General features: G+C 44.9%; 1 protein-coding gene across 2 annotated transcripts in view; it reads left to right on the top strand.

Annotated features, from left to right (window-relative positions):
* The window catches only part of LOC115155498 (FERM, ARHGEF and pleckstrin domain-containing protein 1), a 132,549-nt gene that overhangs the window by 59,159 nt on the left and 54,825 nt on the right, over positions 1-18,565 (top strand). For both annotated transcript variants that reach the window (XM_029702159.1, XM_029702158.1), the window contains exons 3-7: positions 12,896-12,997; positions 13,115-13,157; positions 15,054-15,132; positions 16,970-17,067; positions 17,519-17,633. In XM_029702159.1, the coding sequence (XP_029558019.1) occupies positions 12,896-12,997; positions 13,115-13,157; positions 15,054-15,132; positions 16,970-17,067; positions 17,519-17,633 (437 nt within the window). The remainder of the gene's footprint in view (positions 1-12,895; positions 12,998-13,114; positions 13,158-15,053; positions 15,133-16,969; positions 17,068-17,518; positions 17,634-18,565) is intronic.

Here is an 18,565-nt window from a genome sequence, read left to right as displayed (position 1 = left end):
ACAGCAGGGGTCTTAAACTCTTTCTTGCCTAGGGACCCCCGCCCAGGCAAATCGGCAACCCATGGACCCCCTTTACATGTAAGCAAAAGGTTGAAAACCCCTGTTTTACGGCATCGAATCAGCCCATAAAGTAGTGTAGAGTGTAACAAGAATGGCACCTGATGAAGATATTCAGAAAAACATTTTCAATGGCGCATCACGTTCGCTGATCGACCATTTTAATGGAATGTGATTAGCTTGTTCTGCGGGATGGCTAACGGCAGTGAAACAAAATATCCTGTCTGTCTTTGTAACTTCAAAGAGAAGAGTAAGAGAACAGTGATAAGATCGTGTTATCACCCCTACAGTGGTGGTGTTGTCTCTCTCTGAATAGTTGTCTCTACAGCAGAGAGTCAGGACTACACAGCACATGGATGGATTAGACCATTTGACATCTATGTCACTGTCATTCTCTGTTTTATTGTCATTTCGCTTTCTAGACATATCTGGAGTGGAATAATAGACAAGTGTCAGTTGCTGTTGAAGCAAAGCGTCCTACACAGAGTGACTGGCTTTTGGGAATATTTGTGTCTGGCAGTTTAAGTCAAGCAGCATGGTGCCTGATTTTCAAGTGTACTGAAGAGGATTAAGGGATGAGAGGGGAAAAGAGGGACAGCCTTTCGCTAATTCCAAACTTCCTTAGAAGTTAACCCTAACCCTAACCCTAACCCTAACCCTGCTCCTCAGTTTATTTCCATGATCCTCTAAGCCTGCCATGAAAGAGGGGTCTCCAGCTGTTGAATGTACACAATATCATGATTAAGTAGAGCAAATTATTGCAGAATAATGTGCCCCAATCATTTGGTTTGCCCCAATGTTGTAACCTATGCCGCCTGAGCTTCCCCTATGTTCTGTTGATGTGTTCTGCAAGAGGGGGCATAGCAAGGCTGGATAATCAGTTAGGTTATTTTCAGCGTTAAGATGAACAGTAGGAGGCTCAGAACACAGAGTGATGCACTGTTTTTCACACAGCAGAGAAATGGTCACAACAGAACACAATTATACTTGCTGCAAAATCACAAAGTTTCCAGCTGTCTTCACCAAGGGCATTCAAGTCAGTAATAGGGAGTCTGTCCGAGTCTGGGAGAGAGGGGGCCAGTCAGGGGATTGTGTGTGCAGGAGGTGGAGGCTATCTCTTTATCCCCAGCCTCCTCTGAATCCAGGGGACATTCATGTCATGGCTGTCCTCTCCAGCCCTGGTGGTTTGGTTGCTGTGACATAATGACTTTGACAGCTGTGGCCGAATCGCCACTTTTGCTAAATGTTCATGTCGCTGTGATTTCATCCGCGGCTTGGGGTTTAGGCTTGGAGCAGAATGTGGAAAGAGCAGGGATATTATCTCGGATCCTACTTTATGTAAAATACCCTTATTTTAACTAAATAACTGACAGTTTTACTGTCTCCCTTGATGTCAATGAAGCTTTTACTTTGTGCCCACACCCCTTGACTGTTCCCTTATTTAGATAGAAGTAAAGCCTTGACTGTTCCCTTATTTAGATAGAAGTAAAGCCTTGACTGTTCCCTTATTTAGATAGAAGTAAAGCCTTGACTGTTCCCTTATTTAGATAGAAGTAAAGCCTTGACTGTTCCCTTATTTAGATAGAAGTAAAGCCTTGACTGTTCCCTTATTTAGATAGAAGTAAAGCCTTGACTGTTCCCTTATTTAGATAGAAGTAAAGCCTTGACTGTTCCCTTATTTAGATAGAAATAAAGCCTTGACTGTTCCCTTATTTAGATAGAAGTAAAGCCTTGACTGTTCCCTTATTTAGATAGAAGTAAAGCCTTGACTGTTCCCTTATTTAGATAGAAGTAAAGCCTTGACTGTTCCCTTATTTAGATAGAAGTAAAACCTTGACTGTTCCCTTATTTAGATAGAAGTAAAGCCTTGACTGTTCCCTTATTTAGATAGAAGTAAAGCCTTGACTGTTCCCTTATTTAGATAGAAGTAAAGCCTTGACTGTTCCCTTATTTAGATAGAAATAAAGCCTTGACTGTTCCCTTATTTAGATAGAAGTAAAGCCTTGACTGTTCCCTTATTTAGATAGAAATAAAGCCTTGACTGTTCCCTTATTTAGATAGAAGTAAAGCCTTGACTGTTCCCTTATTTAGATAGAAGTAAAGCCTTGACTGTTCCCTTATTTAGATAGAAGTAAAGCCTTGACTGTTCCCTTATTTAGATAGAAGTAAAGCCTTGACTGTTCCCTTATTTTGATAGAAGTAAAGCCTTGACTGTTCCCTTATTTAGATAGAAGTAAAGCCTTGACTGTTCCCTTATTTAGATAGAAGTAAAGCCTTGACTGTTCCCTTATTTAGATAGAAGTAAAGCCTTGACTGTTCCCTTATTTAGATAGAAGTAAAGCCTTGACTGTTCCCTTATTTAGATAGAAGTAAAGCCTTGACTGTTCCCTTATTTAGATAGAAGTAAAGCCTTGACTGTTCCCTTATTTAGATAGAAGTAAAGCCTTGACTGTTCCCTTATTTAGATAGAAGTAAAGCCTTGACTGTTCCCTTATTTAGATAGAAATAAGGGAACAGCCTCTTTCTTTAATGATACATCCTCATTTCATTAAAAGAAAGCATCCTCATCGTCCTCTTCCTCAGACTCACCTTCCTCCTCCTCTCCATCTCCCATCCTGACCACCTGCCCTTTCTCTCTAGTCAGGGCCTCCCCCCCAGCACCATCCATAGCATTACCACCATCTATAACCTGACTAGACCCAGCCTCATCTACACCACCACCATCTATAACCTGACTAGACCCAGCCTCATCTACACCACCATCTATAACCTGACTAGACCCAGCCTCATCTACACCACCATCTATAACCTGACTAGACCCAGCCTCATCTACACCACCATCTATAACCTGACTAGACCCAGCCTCATCTTCACCACCATCTATAACCTGACTAGACCCAGCCTCATCTACACCACCATCTATAACCTGACTAGACCCAGCCTCATCTACACCACCATCTATAACCTGACTAGACCCAGTCTCATCTACACCACCATCTATAACCTGACTAGACCCAGCCTCATCTACACCACCATCCATAACCTGACTAGACCCAGTCTCATCTACACCACCATCTATAACCTGACTAGACCCAGCCTCATCTACACCACCACCATCTATAGCCTGACTAGACCCAGCCTCATCTACACCACCACCATCTATAACCTGACTAGACCCAGCCTCATCTACACCACCACCATCTATAACCTGACTAGACCCAGCCTCATCTACACCACCATCTATAACCTGACTAGACCCAGCCTCATCTACACCACCATCTATAACCTGACTAGACCCAGCCTCATCTACACCACCATCTATAACCTGACTAGACCCAGCCTCATCTACACCACCAGCCTGACTAGACCCAACCTTATCTACACCACCATCTATAACCTGACTAGACCCAGACTCATCTACACAACCATCTATAACCTGACTAGGCCCAGCCTCATCTACACCACCATCTATAACCTGACTAGACCCAGCCTCATCTACACCACCATCTATAACCTGACTAGACCCAGCCTCATCTACACCACCATCTATAACCTGATTAGACCCAGCCTCATCTACACCACCATCCATAACCTGACTAGACCCAGTCTCATCTACACCACCATCTATAACCTGACTAGACCCAGCCTCATCTACACCACCACCATCTATAACCTGACAAGACCCAGCCTCATCTACACCACCAACCTGACTAGACCCAGCCTCATCTACACCACCATCTATAACCTGACTAGACCCAGTCTCATCTACACCACCATCTATAACCTAACCAGGCCCAGTGTAACCGATGTGAAATGGCTAGTTAGTTAGCGGTGGTGTGCGCTAATAGCATTTCAATCAGTGACATCACTCGCTCTGAGACTTGAAGTAGGGTTTCCCCTTGCGTTGCAAGGGCCGCGGCTTTTGTGGCGCGATGGGTAACAATGCTTCGGTGGGTGTCAGTTGTTGATGTGTGCAAGGGTCCCTGGTTCGAGCCCGGGTTGGGGCGAAGAGAGGGACGGAACCTACACTGTTACACCAGCCTCATTTACACCACCACCATCACATCACAGCACTACAGCATGACTAGGCCCAGCCTCTGCTGCCTGCATCACATGGCCTCCTGCACGTTGATCTTGCCGACAGTACAAGAAAACCGCTAGCAAACTTCCCAAAATGACTCAACTCTTTCCGGATTTGATCATCTGTAATAAATGGAGGCAAATTGGCAACAACCACTAGTCGAAAGAGGAGAAACCGGCACCAACATATCCCTTACTGACTGACAATGAACAGACATATGCATGCAATCATGTAAGACACCTGCTTTTTAGCATGACCTTTGTCGCTACGTGATTGTTATTTAAATCTAAGTAGTCATGCTTTGATGCCTACTTTAATCCTCTGTGTTGATGTCATGATGCATTCCTGCAGCGATTCAGTGGTACTTTGCATCGCTGCGTTGGTAAGCACAGCACAGTGAGTCAGAGACACACAGTGAGACAGACACAGTGAGTCAGAGACAGACACAGTGACAGACACAGTGACTCAGAGACAGACACAGTGAGTCAGAGACAGCTCTTCACATCTGTTCACAATGAAAGCACCACAAGGAGTCCCTGAATGGGAATGCATCTGCTCCTGTCCCCTAACCAAGCCTGTGATCTCAGCTCGGAACAGTTTCTCTAAATTAAGAAACAGACATAGGAATAATGTCCCAATGCATTCTCACCGCCCAGTGCAGTCTCGATGTGCCTGGTTTTCCAGATTCTGCTCTGTGGTGTGGTGCTGTGTGGCAGACTGCCTGGATCTCCAGTCTCCACAAACCAGGCCTTGCCAGCTAGCAGACCCTGGCAGACCCAGTCCACAGAACCTAGTCTGGGGGAGACCTCAGACCAAATGCCTCAAATCTCGAACACCTGACGGAGCCTTTCTCTGACACAAGGTTTACAAACAGATTGAGGGGGAGGAAGAGGGGGGAGGAGGGCGAAGGTTTGGCCTGACCGTAACCACCAAACAGAAGCAAGCCTGTTTTCTCTTTTTACCCCTCTCCTATTAGCTGCAGCATGAAGAGGTCAGTGTACTGAGAAGTGCATGCCTCCACTGGAACATATAAACACTGCTAACATCCTATGAGACTGTGTTCAAACAAGTTCATGTCTGGCAATAATTGGTTTACAGAGAAGGGCTGAAATAGGATCAACACCAGTATTGATGTGCAAACCATCGGAAATGCTCCTTGGAGGAATGCCCAAAGTAAAACGATTTGTGACATTCTCCTGGTACTGCAGATCAGGATAAAAATGTCAGCTGCCAAGCTTGATGTTTGCTGATGCAGTGTGACCTTTTTAATCGGAAGATTTCTGTAGCGTACTGTGTCGAGGGTATTGGACCAGAAATCATCATAGGGAGGTTTCTGTACCTGGCTGTGGGTATGGGACCAGAAATCATGTGTGTGTGACATGTGATTGAGTGTTTGTGTGTATCATATCAGTGTCTACTACTGTACTGTATGCAGAGTGATGGTGGCTGTGCCTTGGCAGTGATCATTCACTGTGACTCATGGGCTTCATTAATGACTGAGGTTCTTATTGTGTTGGTGGCGGCAGTGGTCACAGATGGCAGGACTATTACTCCAGTCCAGTGTGCCTCTACTTTGAATCCAGCCATCCTCTACTCAGTTCTACTCTACTCTACTTAGCTCTACTCAGGTCTACTCTACTCTAATCAGCTTTACTCTACTCTACTCTACTCTACTCAGCTCTACTCAGCTCTACTCAACTCTACTCAACTTTACTCTACTCTGCTCTACTTAGCTCTCCTCAGCTCTACTCTACTCAGCTCAACTCTACTCACCTCTACTCACCTCTACTCACCTCAACTCATCTCTACTCCTCTCATCTCTGCTTTGTACTGCAGCTCTGAATGAGACCCACCAAGAGACCACCATTGAGACACTAAAACACTCTTCATCCTCTGTCTGTCCCTTAGAATGTCCATCCCCTGTCCGTCTCTTAGAATGTCCATCCTCTGTCTGTCCCTTAGAATGTCTATCCTCTGTCCGTCCCTTAGAATGTCCATCCCCTGTCCGTCCCTTAGAATGTCCATCCCCTGTCCGTCCCTTAGAATGTCCATCCCCTGTCCGTCCCTTAGAATGTCTATCCTCTGTCTGTCCCTTAGAATGTCCATCCCCTGTCCGTCCCTTAGAATGTCCATCCCCTGTCCGTCCCTTAGAATGTCCATCCCCTGTCCGTCCCTTAGAATGTCCATCCCCTGTCCGTCTCTTAGAATGTCCATCCCCTGTCCGTCTCTTAGAATGTCCATCCCCTGTCCGTCCCTTAGAATGTCTATCCTCTGTCTGTCCCTTAGAATGTCCATCCCCTGTCCGTCCCTTAGAATGTCCATCCCCTGTCCGTCCCTTAGAATGTCCATCCCCTGTCTGTCTCTTAGAATGTCCATCCCCTGTCCGTCCCTTAGAATGTCCATCCCCTGTCCGTCTCTTAGAATGTCCATCCCCTGTCCGTCCCTTAGAATGTCCATCCCCTGTCCGTCCCTTAGAATGTCCATCCCCTGTCCGTCTCTTAGAATGTCCATCCTCTGTCCGTCCCTTAGAATGTCCATCCCCTGTCCGTCTCTTAGAATGTCCATCCTCTGTCCGTCCCTTAGAATGTCCATCCCCTGTCCGTCTCTTAGAATGTCTATCCTCTGTCCGTCCCTTAGAATGTCCATCCTCTGTCCGTCCCTTAGAATGTCCATCCCCTGTCCGTCCCTTAGAATGTCCATCCCCTGTCCGTCTCTTAGAATGTCCATCCCCTGTCCGTCCCTTAGAATGTCCATCCCCTGTCCGTCTCTTAGAATGTCCATCCCCTGTCCGTCTCTTAGAATGTCCATCCCCTGTCCGTCCCTTAGAATGTCCATCCCCTGTCCGTCCCTTAGAATGTCCATCATCTGTCCGTCCCTTAGAATGTCCATCCTCTGTCCGTCCCTTAGAATGTCCATCCCCTGTCCGTCTCTTAGAATGTCCATCCCCTGTCCGTCCCTTAGAATGTCCATCCCCTGTCCGTCCCTTAGAATGTCTATCCTCTGTCCGTCCCTTAGAATGTCCATCCCCTGTCCGTCCCTTAGAATGTCCATCCCCTGTCCGTCCCTTAGAATGTCCATCCCCTGTCCGTCCCTTAGAATGTCCATCCCCTGTCCGTCCCTTAGAATGTCCATCCCCTGTCCGTCCCTTAGAATGTCCATCCTCTGTCTGTCCCTTAGAATGTCCATCCTCTGTCCGTCCCTTAGAATGTCCATCCTCTGTCCGTCCCTTAAAGCTCAGACACACTGGCAGGATTGTCAAACGTTTGCCTGCTGACAGTACTTAGCACCTCTGAACAGTGTTGGCAGTCAATCTATTTTGTGTTCACAAAGCAAAGACCTTGAAAGTTGTCTGCCACTCAGCCTTGTTAAAATAGAATCGGTAGGTTCGTCGCTACCAGGTCGGCATGCAGCAGGTACCGCTTTTGTTCTAACAAGAGAAGGAACGGCCTCCCACTGTGATAAGTACCTATCTATCGGCAGTGAGGTTCTTGGTGTGTTTCATGCTTTAGAATGTCTATCCTTCACGCTGTCCCCCACTCTTCACCCTCTGTCTGTCCATTAGAATGTATATCCTTCACGCTGTCCCCCACTCTTCACCCTCTGTCTGTCCATTAGAATGTCTCTCCTTCACGCTGTCCCCCACTCTTCACCCTCTGTCTGTCCATTAGAATGTCTGTCATTCACGCTGTCCCCCACTCTTCACCCTCTGTCTGTCCATCCTTCACGCTGTCCCCCACTCTTCACCCTCTGTCTGTCCATTAGAATGTATATCCTTCACGCTGTACCCCACTCTTCACCCTCTGTCTGTCCATTAGAATGTCTCTCCTTCACGCTGTCCCCCACTCTTCACCCTCTGTCTGTCCATTAGAATGTCTGTCATTCACGCTGTCCCCCACTCTTCACCCTCTGTCTGTCCATCCTTCACGCTGTCCCCCACTCTTCACCCTCTGTCTGTCCATTAGAATGTCTATCCTTCACGCTGTCCCCCACTCTTCATTATGCACTGTATTCTAGTGGTGCACTGTATTCTAGTGATGCACTGTATTCTAGTGGTGCACTGTATTCTAGTGGTGCACTGTATTCTAGTGGTGCACTGTATTCTAGTGGTGCACTGTATTCTAGTGGTGCACTGTGGTGCACTGTATTCTAGTGGTGCACTTTATTCTAGTGGTGCACTGTGGTGCACTGTATTCTAGTGGTGCACTTTATTCTAGTGATGCACTGTATTCTAGTGGTGCACTGTATTCTAGTGGTGCACTGTATTCTAGTGGTGCACTGTATTCTAGTGGTGCACTGTATTCTAGTGGTGCACTGTATTCTAGTGGTGCACTGTGGTGCACTGTATTCTAGTGGTGCACTGTGGTGCACTGTATTATAGTGGTGCACTTTATTCTAGTGATGCACTGTATTCTAGTGGTGCACTGTATTCTAGTGGTGCACTGTGGTGCACTGTATTATAGTGGTGCACTGTATTCTAGTGATGCACTGTATTCTAGGGATGCACTGTATTCTAGTGCCAAATGCAGAAAATCCAGGCTACTAACTTAGATTTCCTGTGTGGTTGGGGCTGCAACAGCAGGACCTTGGCAGGCCGGCAGCAGTGTGGATGTTTGGCTGGTGGATGCTCTGGTGGCCTCTAGCCTCTTGCTCCCCTGTGCTCTCACTCATAACCCCTCCACCATATGGAAACAGCTGGTCCTCTGTGGTGGGCACTCTGTGATGCCCTTAGCTCCCTACATCCTGTAGTCAGGAGGGAGAGTTGTGTAGGGAGAGAGGGCAGGGAACCAGAAAGCTATGGGGAGGGAAGCTGGCTATGGTGGTGCTATATTGGACAGATTTAATTTAAATATTATTTTATTTTATTGAGGCAATTTATTGTTTAATTAACACTGATATAAGTGAGTCTAATAATGCAAAACATGAACCTATTTCCCATTGGTCAGTAATGAGGATTGCCCTCTTGTGATTGGAAGAGGTCACTACATACAGTAATCCAGGAAGTAGAGAAAGTCTTAGTTCCAATGACTGCCCTTATGTGGAGATGGACTGAATGAGGAGAGGGAGAGAGCTTGGTGAACAAGGAGAGGAGTTACAGAGTAGAGAAGGAGAAGAGGGTGGTGAAGAAGATTGTAGAACAATAGAATAGGGGGAGAAAGGGGGAGGGGGGTGAAGATTGTAGAACAATAGAATAGGGGGAGAAAGGGGGGGTGAAGATTGTAGAATGATAGAATGGGGGGAGAAAGGGGGAGTGAAGATTGTAGAACAATAGAATAGGGGGAGAAAGGGGGGGTGAAGATTGTAGAATGATAGAATAGGGGGAGAAAGGGGGGGTGAAGATTGTAGAATGATAGAATAGGGGGAGAAAGGGGGAGGGGGTGAAGATTGTAGAATGATAGAATAGGGGGAGAAAGGGGGAGGGGGGTGAAGATTGTAGAATGATAGAATAGGGGGAGAAAGGGGGAGTGAAGATTGTAGAATGATAGAATGGGGGGAGAAAGGGGGAGTGAAGATTGTAGAACGATAGAATAGGGGGAGAAAGGGGGAGTGAAGATTGTAGAATGATAGAATAGGGGGAGAAAGGGGGAGGGGGGTGAAGATTGTAGAATGATAGAATAGGGGGAGAAAGGGGGGGTGAAGATTGTAGAATGATAGAATAGGGGGAGAAAGGGGGGGTGAAGATTGTAGAATGATAGAATAGGGGGAGAAAGGGGGGGTGAAGATTGTAGAATGATAGAATAGGGGGAGAAAGGGGGGGTGAAGATTGTAGAACGATAGAATAGGGGGAGAAAGGGGGAGGGGGGTGAAGATTGTAGAACAATAGAATAGAGGGAGAAGGGGGGGTGAAGATTGTAGAACAATAGAATAGAGGGAGAAGGGGGGGTGAAGATTGTAGAACGATAGAATGGGGGGAGAAAGGGGGGGTGAAGATTGTAGAACGATAGAATGGGGGGGTGTGAAAATTATCCTAGCTAAAGGGGCGGGACTGTTACTATAAACACTGGCATAACTGTGCTACGTTCTGCTCTGGTGAAAACCGTTCAAAAAAAATGCAGCTTGGCTAAACAGCTCAACTCCCCTGCCTGCCTGCTATGCTTCTGTCTTCTTAGGGGTTTTCCAACAGGACAGGTGGCTTTAACTGCAGTGCCTGCCATCCCTTTGTGCCTCTAAATGTGACCCACCACCTCGATTCAGTCTTATGGAGCAAAATTGGATAAAAGTAGAGACTCAGAGCTAGAAAATTGTATATTATACACTGCAGTTGAAGAACAATGGGAAAGTAATTCTGCTTTGAAAGTTAACGTTGTAACCCCACTTTTGATAAAAATGGCCCTTAAATGTTTTGGTACACCTACTGGAGAGCTCTTCTTTGTCTACACCTATTCAGCATTGTTCACACCATCTTAAGCCTTAGCCCCACCCATCTCTTTAAGGATTCACGTGAGGCCATGTGCTAAACAGAGTGAGTAAGGTAGTGTAGTAAACAACCAAAGATAGTAGCCTACAATAAGGACAAACTGCAGGTAAAAATACAATTTTTCTAGTCCTTGGCCAATATCCTAATCTGACTTTGAAAGTGTCCAGATAAAAATATTTTAGAAATATTTTATCATTATTAGATGCTCACCCAGACACTTGTCTAAATTGATGGGTCATGTGAAGGAAATGCTATAACCACCCCCCAGCCACATCTATCTAAGTGGATGGGTCACTATTATCCAGACATGTACACATGTTCATGAAATACCATAGATGGCTGTAATTACCCCGGACACACCTGGCTAACTTGATGGGTCAGGTTATCATTCTCTTGCGAAGTGGAAGAGTGTAGACCTGTAGCTAGCTAGCTAAACAATCTCAACCCATAGCTACAGTACAAATGGATTGTTATCGCTAGCCACATGAAATGCTGTAGTATGTATCTGCAGGTAGCTTAAGCTAACCAACTAGGTTCGATGTTAGCTAGCTAACATTTGGCCATAACTACCAATGCAAGTGGATTTCTGAGATACAAATAATATTACTACACAGATCGTACACGTAACGTTAGCTAGCGAGCCAGCAAGCTAACGTTCGCTAGCTAACAGTAGGCTTTAACTTGCAATGAATATGACTTTGACAACATTTGAAATGTATAATATCTGAAAATGTAGCTGGACTCTTACCCATATACATGGATGAACGCTTCATGGCAGCATGTCTTTTTGGTAAAGTTTTTATTTTATCAGGTAAGTTGACAGAACACATTCTCATTTACATCAACAACCTGGGGAATAGTTACAGGGGAGAGGAATGAGCCAATTAGAAGCTGGGGATGATTAGGTGGCCATGGTGGTTTGAGGGCCAGATTGGGAATTTAGATAGGACAACGTGGTTAACAACCCTACTCTTACGATAAGTGCCATGGGATCTATAGCGACAACAGAGAGTTAGGACACCCGTTTAATGTCCCATCAGCAAGGGGCATTGGAATCTTTTTTTAGACTGGAGGAAAGAGTGTCTCCTCCTGGCCCTCCCATCCAGGATCAACCCTGCTTAGCTCCAGAGGCAAGCCAGCAGTGGTATTCAGGGTGCTGCTGGCGGTTTGTAGCTAGCTACAGCTTGTTTGACCCGTTGTTGTGTCAAGCACTCCGGCTCACACTGACCTTATGCAGAAAGTAGTCCATCACAACTTTATCCAAATTATCTTTGTCGATAGCGCCTGCTAAATTCTGTTGCAAGGAGCAACACTTTTGTAGATCTCCAAGGCTAATGTTATATATTTCAAAAATGTGTATAAAAATAATATATATTTGTTAAAACGTTAAAGTGTCTCTCCTGTGAAGTGGTGTCGTGCGACATACGCCTAGCTTCGTGAAACATGTCATAAATGAGTAGTTTTTTTTTCTCAAAAGTCAGGGAAGCTATAAGGGGTTGCCTTGGCGTTGGCTGTGTATGTTCTCATGGGACAGGAAAATAAGTAGTGGGTGAAAAACAGCCAGATGACCGACTCTGACGGAGACTCGAAAGAGTCATGGAGGAATGGACTTCCTAGGTGAGCTGGGTTGCCACTAGATCAGCTTCAATGAGCACTGTGCCATCGTCAGTCCCCATGGTGATACTGAGTACACAGAACAAAGTCATGGTCTGTGTGCTCCTCTCAGTGTCCCACCTCTCTGGGCCTCCATAAGAGGAGAGGTGGGGGGGGTTTTGAGCCATCTTCTGGGAGTGAAGGGAGAGGAATGGTTTCAATGGAGCCCCTCACTATCCATGCAGCCAGTCATGCTACACTCAGTCACTACTGCAAATGTCTCTGTTGTTTGTCTGTGGCATTCCTCTTGATCCACAAAGTCCTAGAGAGATTTATTTTAACTAGGCAAGTCAGTTAAGAACAAATTTTTATTTTACAATGACAGTGATACAGCTCAGGATCAAACCAGGGTCTGTAGTGACGCCTCTAACACTGAGATGCAGTGCCTTAGACAGCTGCGCCACTCGGGAGCCCCTAAGGGGTGATGAGATCCAGTCCTGAATGTGCTCTCGTGATCGCTGATCCTTGGTTAACCTTGCAGATAGACTTTGCTGAGGGGATTTTCTGTGAAATGTCATCAGAATGAGTCTTTAAAACCGATGGACAATATCATCCATAGTCTAAGTACACATTTATCATTGAGTGATTGAGCTAGTGAATGCCAGCCAGCCCACCGTACAGTCAATAGGTAATTCACTACTGCACCAGGTATTTCTCTAACTTACCATGTATGTTTCTGTCTTTCACAGCAAAGAGCCTCAGGCAAGGTGTTGTTTGACCTGGTGTGTACCCACCTGAACCTCGTTGAGGGAGACTACTTCGGCCTAGAATACCAACACCACAAGATGATGGTGAGTGAAGAAATATACACAGTCCTTAAGGGTTGTTTCTGGACTGGGTGTGTTAGTGTAGAAGCCTTGAATTCATATCTCTATGCTGACTAAAGAGGTCTTTCCTTATGTTCACAGGTTTGGTTAGACCTCCTAAAGCCTATTGTCAAGCAGCTAAGACGTAAGTACGCTGACTTTATTACACATTTTTACACGGCTGGCAATGGACAGTTCATGCTTCATTTGCTTCAACTAACACTGGTGGTATGGTTGCTAACAGAAGAAAATGAATTAAGCCTTACATAGAAACATGAAATGTCTTTGAAAGGAGACAGCTAGGAGACTTAATTTAGTTGTGGTGTGAGGAAGTCTCAACACCCTGTCTCGTCCAAGCAAACTAAAAGTGATGCTCCAGGACTTTTTTAAATCATTTCAGCCAGTAGTTTTGAAGGTGGTACCCGTTACTTGTGTACTACTTGTCATCCAATTGTGTACCACTATCTAGAACCGTCTATGTAGGGTTCTTCAAAGAACCCCCTGTATATGATTCTACCTAGAACCCTATGACGGGTTCTGCCTAGGGTTCTGCCTAGAACCCTATGACGGGTTCTGCCTAGAACCCTCTATGATGGGTTCTACTCAGGGCCATTTTATCTTTGGCGGGTTCTTCTTAGAACCCCCTATGAAGGGTTCTACCAAGAACCATTTTATCTTATTAACCTTTTAACATGTAATTTAATTTTTTATGACAATACATCATAAGGCCTTTCATTGAGGGCATAGTTATTCTTTAACACAGTGGTGTTAGGAATCTCCTGGTTCACAGGCCACATCAGGCCTTCAAGTCACATTATGCTGACCTGCAACGTGGTATAATTCCTATTGGAATCCAACCAGAATTAGGATAGCCAACAAGTAGAATTGTTAATTACCCACAACCTGCATTTAGATTGACTGCCAGGGTAGGGAGGGTTGAATTCTGAGACTACCTCAATCATCTAAACTGGAATAACCATCTCAGTAACGGGTGGAATAATTCTATATACTGATAGATTGGATTAGTTTTGAATACTGTATGTTGTTTATCTTTATGTAGCATAACATTTATCAACCAATCAATGTACATGCAAAAACACAGATATTACAGTAAAACAAACAATTCTTAAAAGCTTCCTGAAATAAAGCATGTTGGGAAATATGAAATCTTGCCTTCCGAAAAATCCTTCTTGCCTTGCAAAGAATCATCAAAGAACCCTTTCTTCCAAAAAAGGTTCTTAGGATGTTAAAGGTTCTAGGTAGAACCCTTTGCCTTACAAAGAACCCTTGTCTTCCAAAAAGGGTTCTTCTGATTAAAATGGTAGAACCCGATCCCTCCGCATAGAATCCTTTTGGAACAATTTTTTCTAAGAGTGTACCATTCCCCATTCAAAGGCACCCTGTGAATGGCACACATACACAATCCATGTCTCAATTGTCTCAAGGCTTAAAAATCCTTCTTTAATCTACACTGATTGAAGTGGATTTAACAAGTAACATCAATAAGGGATCATATCTTTCATGTCATGGAAAGAGCAGGTGCACTTAATGTTTTGTACACTGTGTATATTCTTTTGCAATTCGTATGATATGTTACGAATCTAATTCGTACATTATGTTACGAATCTGTCGTCCCTAAGATCCCAAACTACATCTTTATTCACACACAGAGACCATCTATCTTCCAGACTGAGGCTCCACTGTTAAAACTTGTACATCTCGAGTCATAAAGCTTTCATCAAGTCTAATGGAAGACTGGCTTGCTCATCTACAAACAAGGGTTTTTGGTGCATAAGAGAAAGTACACTGCTTGTTATGATTTCATTGGTCAGTGAGACAAGCAAAGGAATCATAGAGATCCGGATAATGTGTTTAGAATGTGTTCTCTAATTCTATGATAGGAATCTCCAGATAATGTGTTTAGAATGTGTTCTCTAATTCTATGATAGGAATCTCCAGATAATGTGTTTAGAATGTGTTCTCTGTATCGTCTTGGCTGTGACTCCTCCTCTATAACCAAGCCATTATCTCACACCCACAGGGCCCAAGCACACAGTCCTGAGATTTGTGGTGAAGTTCTTCCCCCCAGACCACGCCCAGCTACTGGAGGAATTGACCAGGTAAGACTAAACAGATATAAGCCTAGGTTTAACCAGCAACATACCAACTGCCATTTCAGACAAACCTTCAGTCTACAGAAGCTCAGCTATAGGGTTTCCTCATCGGCAGATGCTTAAAGGTCCAATGCAGCTGTTTTTATCTCAATATCAAATCATTTTCTGGGTAACAATGAAGTACATTACTGTGGTTGTTTTCTATTAAAACAAATTAAAAAAGAAAACAATAATAACTTCTTAGCAAAAAGCAATTTCTCAAGCAAGAATTTAGCTAGGACTGTCTGGAAGTGGTATGAGTGGGGAAGGTAAAACTAAATACTAGTGTTATTGGCAGATAGGTTTGGAACTCTCTTTCTTATTGGTCTATTAACTAATTTACCACCTGGGGATGTCACCAGGCAGGCCAAAACTCCATCCCACCAAAACAGGCTGAAACATTTACATTTACATTTAAGTCATTTAGCAGACGCTCTTATCCAGAGCGACTTACAAATTGGTGCATTACTTCAGGGGGTCTTTACAAACAGCTCTTACACTAAAAGGGCATTATCATCATTTTCACAATTTCACAGTATTATTCCAACCTCATAGTGTGGAAATATCCAGGTAACTGCCAAAATAAAGGACACACCAAGATAAAGTGTCTTAATAGGGCGTTGGGCCACCACGAGCCGCCAGATCAGCTTTAATGCGGCTTGGCATAGATTCTAGTGTCACCATTCTTCCTCAAGAATTTCCATAATTTAGTGTTTTGTTGATGGTGGTGGAAAACGCTGTCTCAGGCGCCACTCCAGAATCTCCCATAAGTGTTCAATTAGGTTGAGATCTGGTGACTGAGACACACAGACACACACACACACACACACACACACACAGACAGACAGACAGACAGACAGACAGACAGACAGACAGACAGACAGACAGACACCCTTTAAACCCCCTATGCTCCTTTGAGACCCATCTGTCAAGTCACTGATATCTTCTAGCCATGGTAGCCAAAATAATGGGCAACTGGGCATTTTCATATATGACCCTAAGCATGATGGGATAGTAATTGCTTAATTAACTCAGGAACCACACCTTTGCTGGATGCACCTGCTTTCAATATACTTTGTATCCCTCATTTACTCAAGTGTTTCCTTTATTTTGGCAGTTACCTGTATATAAAACACAGAAAAATCAAAAATGTTATTGTCCTGGGCCTTTAATAATATGACTGTATTCAGCTGACAAGCTGTCGACACGGTCTGGTGCATAAACTGGTACAGTATATAAGGCTGACTGCTCAGTACACAACAGGCTATCAGCAGCTATATTATCCAGTTTCCATTAGAGTAAGTCATTCTCAGGTCAGTTCTGTGTGTTGAAGTGACTGCGATGTCACAGAATGTGAATGCTAATGTAGAAGTGACCAATGTGTTCCAGCCCCCCACAGATTAGATTTTTGTTCTGCCTTTCGGCCATTTAAGTTATGTTATCCATGTTTTACACCAGACAACTTTCTAATGTAGCACTTTCGTGTGATCCCGGTTGTTACCATTGGACTAATGTTTTTCTGATGTATATTTTCTCATTGTATGAGAAGCCCTCGACCCTAAAGAAGAGTGTAACAGTTCATATTAGATGGGTACAGACATCCTGTTATGATGATGTTGCTCTGTAATCCAATTGTCTTTGTTTTCAAGCTGCAATATTTAACTCTTTTGGACGACCTGACCTCCAAGTGGTTCCTTTGTTGTTCCTCCCGCCTGTGTTGTCACCTGACAGGTTCGGATGTTAACCACAGCCAGTCATCCTGTCTACTCTGTTCTAGCCTTTCTCTTTGTCCCGTCTTGTTCAGGTACCTCTTCGCCCTGCAGATCAAGCATGACCTTGCCTGTGGACGTCTGACATGCAACGACAGTAGCGCAGCCCTGCTGGTCTCCCATATTATCCAGTGTACGTCTCTCTGTTACTTTCCCTGTGGCTTCACACAGCCTATAGGATCACAGAGCCAATAGACCATATACATTTGTAGGAAAACAGAACCTCCTTCAAGCTGTGTCAAACAGGATGTGGTGCAGCATCCCAAATTGAGAATCAGAGCATTGCCATGGATACCTTTTTCTTTTGTCTTCCTCTGAATGAATGAAATGTGGGAAGATACTGAGAGAGAGCTTTTTTAAAAGCCATCTGATCCTCAGCCTGGATTCTAATGCTAGAGGGAGGTGTCAAAAAGTAAAACCGAAGAGAGGGAAAGGGCATGGATGAGGATGAATCTATTCTAATCTATTCTGTTTAGGGATATATGCAAATAATCTGCGTTTTTATCAACCAGCAGTGGTGTAGATCATTTACACACTGCACACAATGTGCAGCAATGTCCTAACTTTAACCCTTTGTTCTCCAGCTGAGATTGGGGACTTTGAGGAGAGCCAGAGTCGGCAGCACCTCCTCAACAACAGCTACATTCCTGACCAGATGGCTTTGATGGACAAGATCATGGAGTTTCACTCCAAGAATGGGTGAGAAGCTCCTCTATAACTGATGTGTCAGCTCTGGAAGCAGAGCTGTCAGGCATTATTCTGGTGGCCTCTGAACAGGACAAGGTAGATAAAGACCTCATACGTACACGTCCCAAGGGAATGTTTTCTACCCACATAACAAAGTCAGGAAACTCCCCACTGACCTAACAGTGGTTTTCTTTATCATGTTAAGACTCGGCAAAGGCCCCTGGGCTGGTTGAGTGGTTAGGGCCTGGAGGTGAACGTGTCAATGTCTGCTTTATCAGAAACACTACATGGGTCCCCGGAAAGGTCTGGGATCTACCTGGACCACAGCCTAATAAGCAACACACCTGATTTCAGCAGGGAAATGGCTTTTCTTTGTTAAACCCTTGTCACTGAACAAGTTGGCACAAGGGAAATGGCAGCTTGGACTCATTCTTCTTCTCCCAGTATTTCTTTCTGTTATCTTTTTCCTAATTAGCTCGTTTTGCTCTCCTTGGAGAACATATCCCACAATCCCCTTAGTGTCCTCCTTATTGATGCAGCAGGTCAGGATCACATGGCCAACCCTTCCCTCACACCCAGTCCTCCACACTACACTGGCGTCACTCCCAGTCCTCCACACTACACTGGCGTCACCCCCAGTCCTCCACACTACACTGGCGTCACCCCCAGTCCTCCACAGTACACTGGTGTCACCCCCAGTCCTCCACAGTACACTGGTGTCACTCCCAGTCCTCCACACTACACTGGTGTCACCCCCAGTCCTCCACAGTACACTGGTGTCACTCCCAGTCCTCCACACTACACTGGTGTCACCCCCAGTCCTCCACACTACACTGGTGTCACTCCCAGTCCTCCACACTACACTGACGTCACCCCCAGTCCTCCACACTACACTGGCGTCACCCCCAGTCCTCCACACTACACTGGTGTCACTCCCAGTCCTC

The sequence above is a fragment of the Salmo trutta genome, chromosome 20 (assembly GCF_901001165.1).
Source record: "Salmo trutta chromosome 20, fSalTru1.1, whole genome shotgun sequence".
In the NCBI taxonomy this organism is placed as follows: domain Eukaryota; kingdom Metazoa; phylum Chordata; class Actinopteri; order Salmoniformes; family Salmonidae; genus Salmo; species Salmo trutta.
The sequence above is the reverse complement of the archived record's forward strand: the minus strand, read 5'-3'. Positions and strand labels throughout refer to the sequence as shown.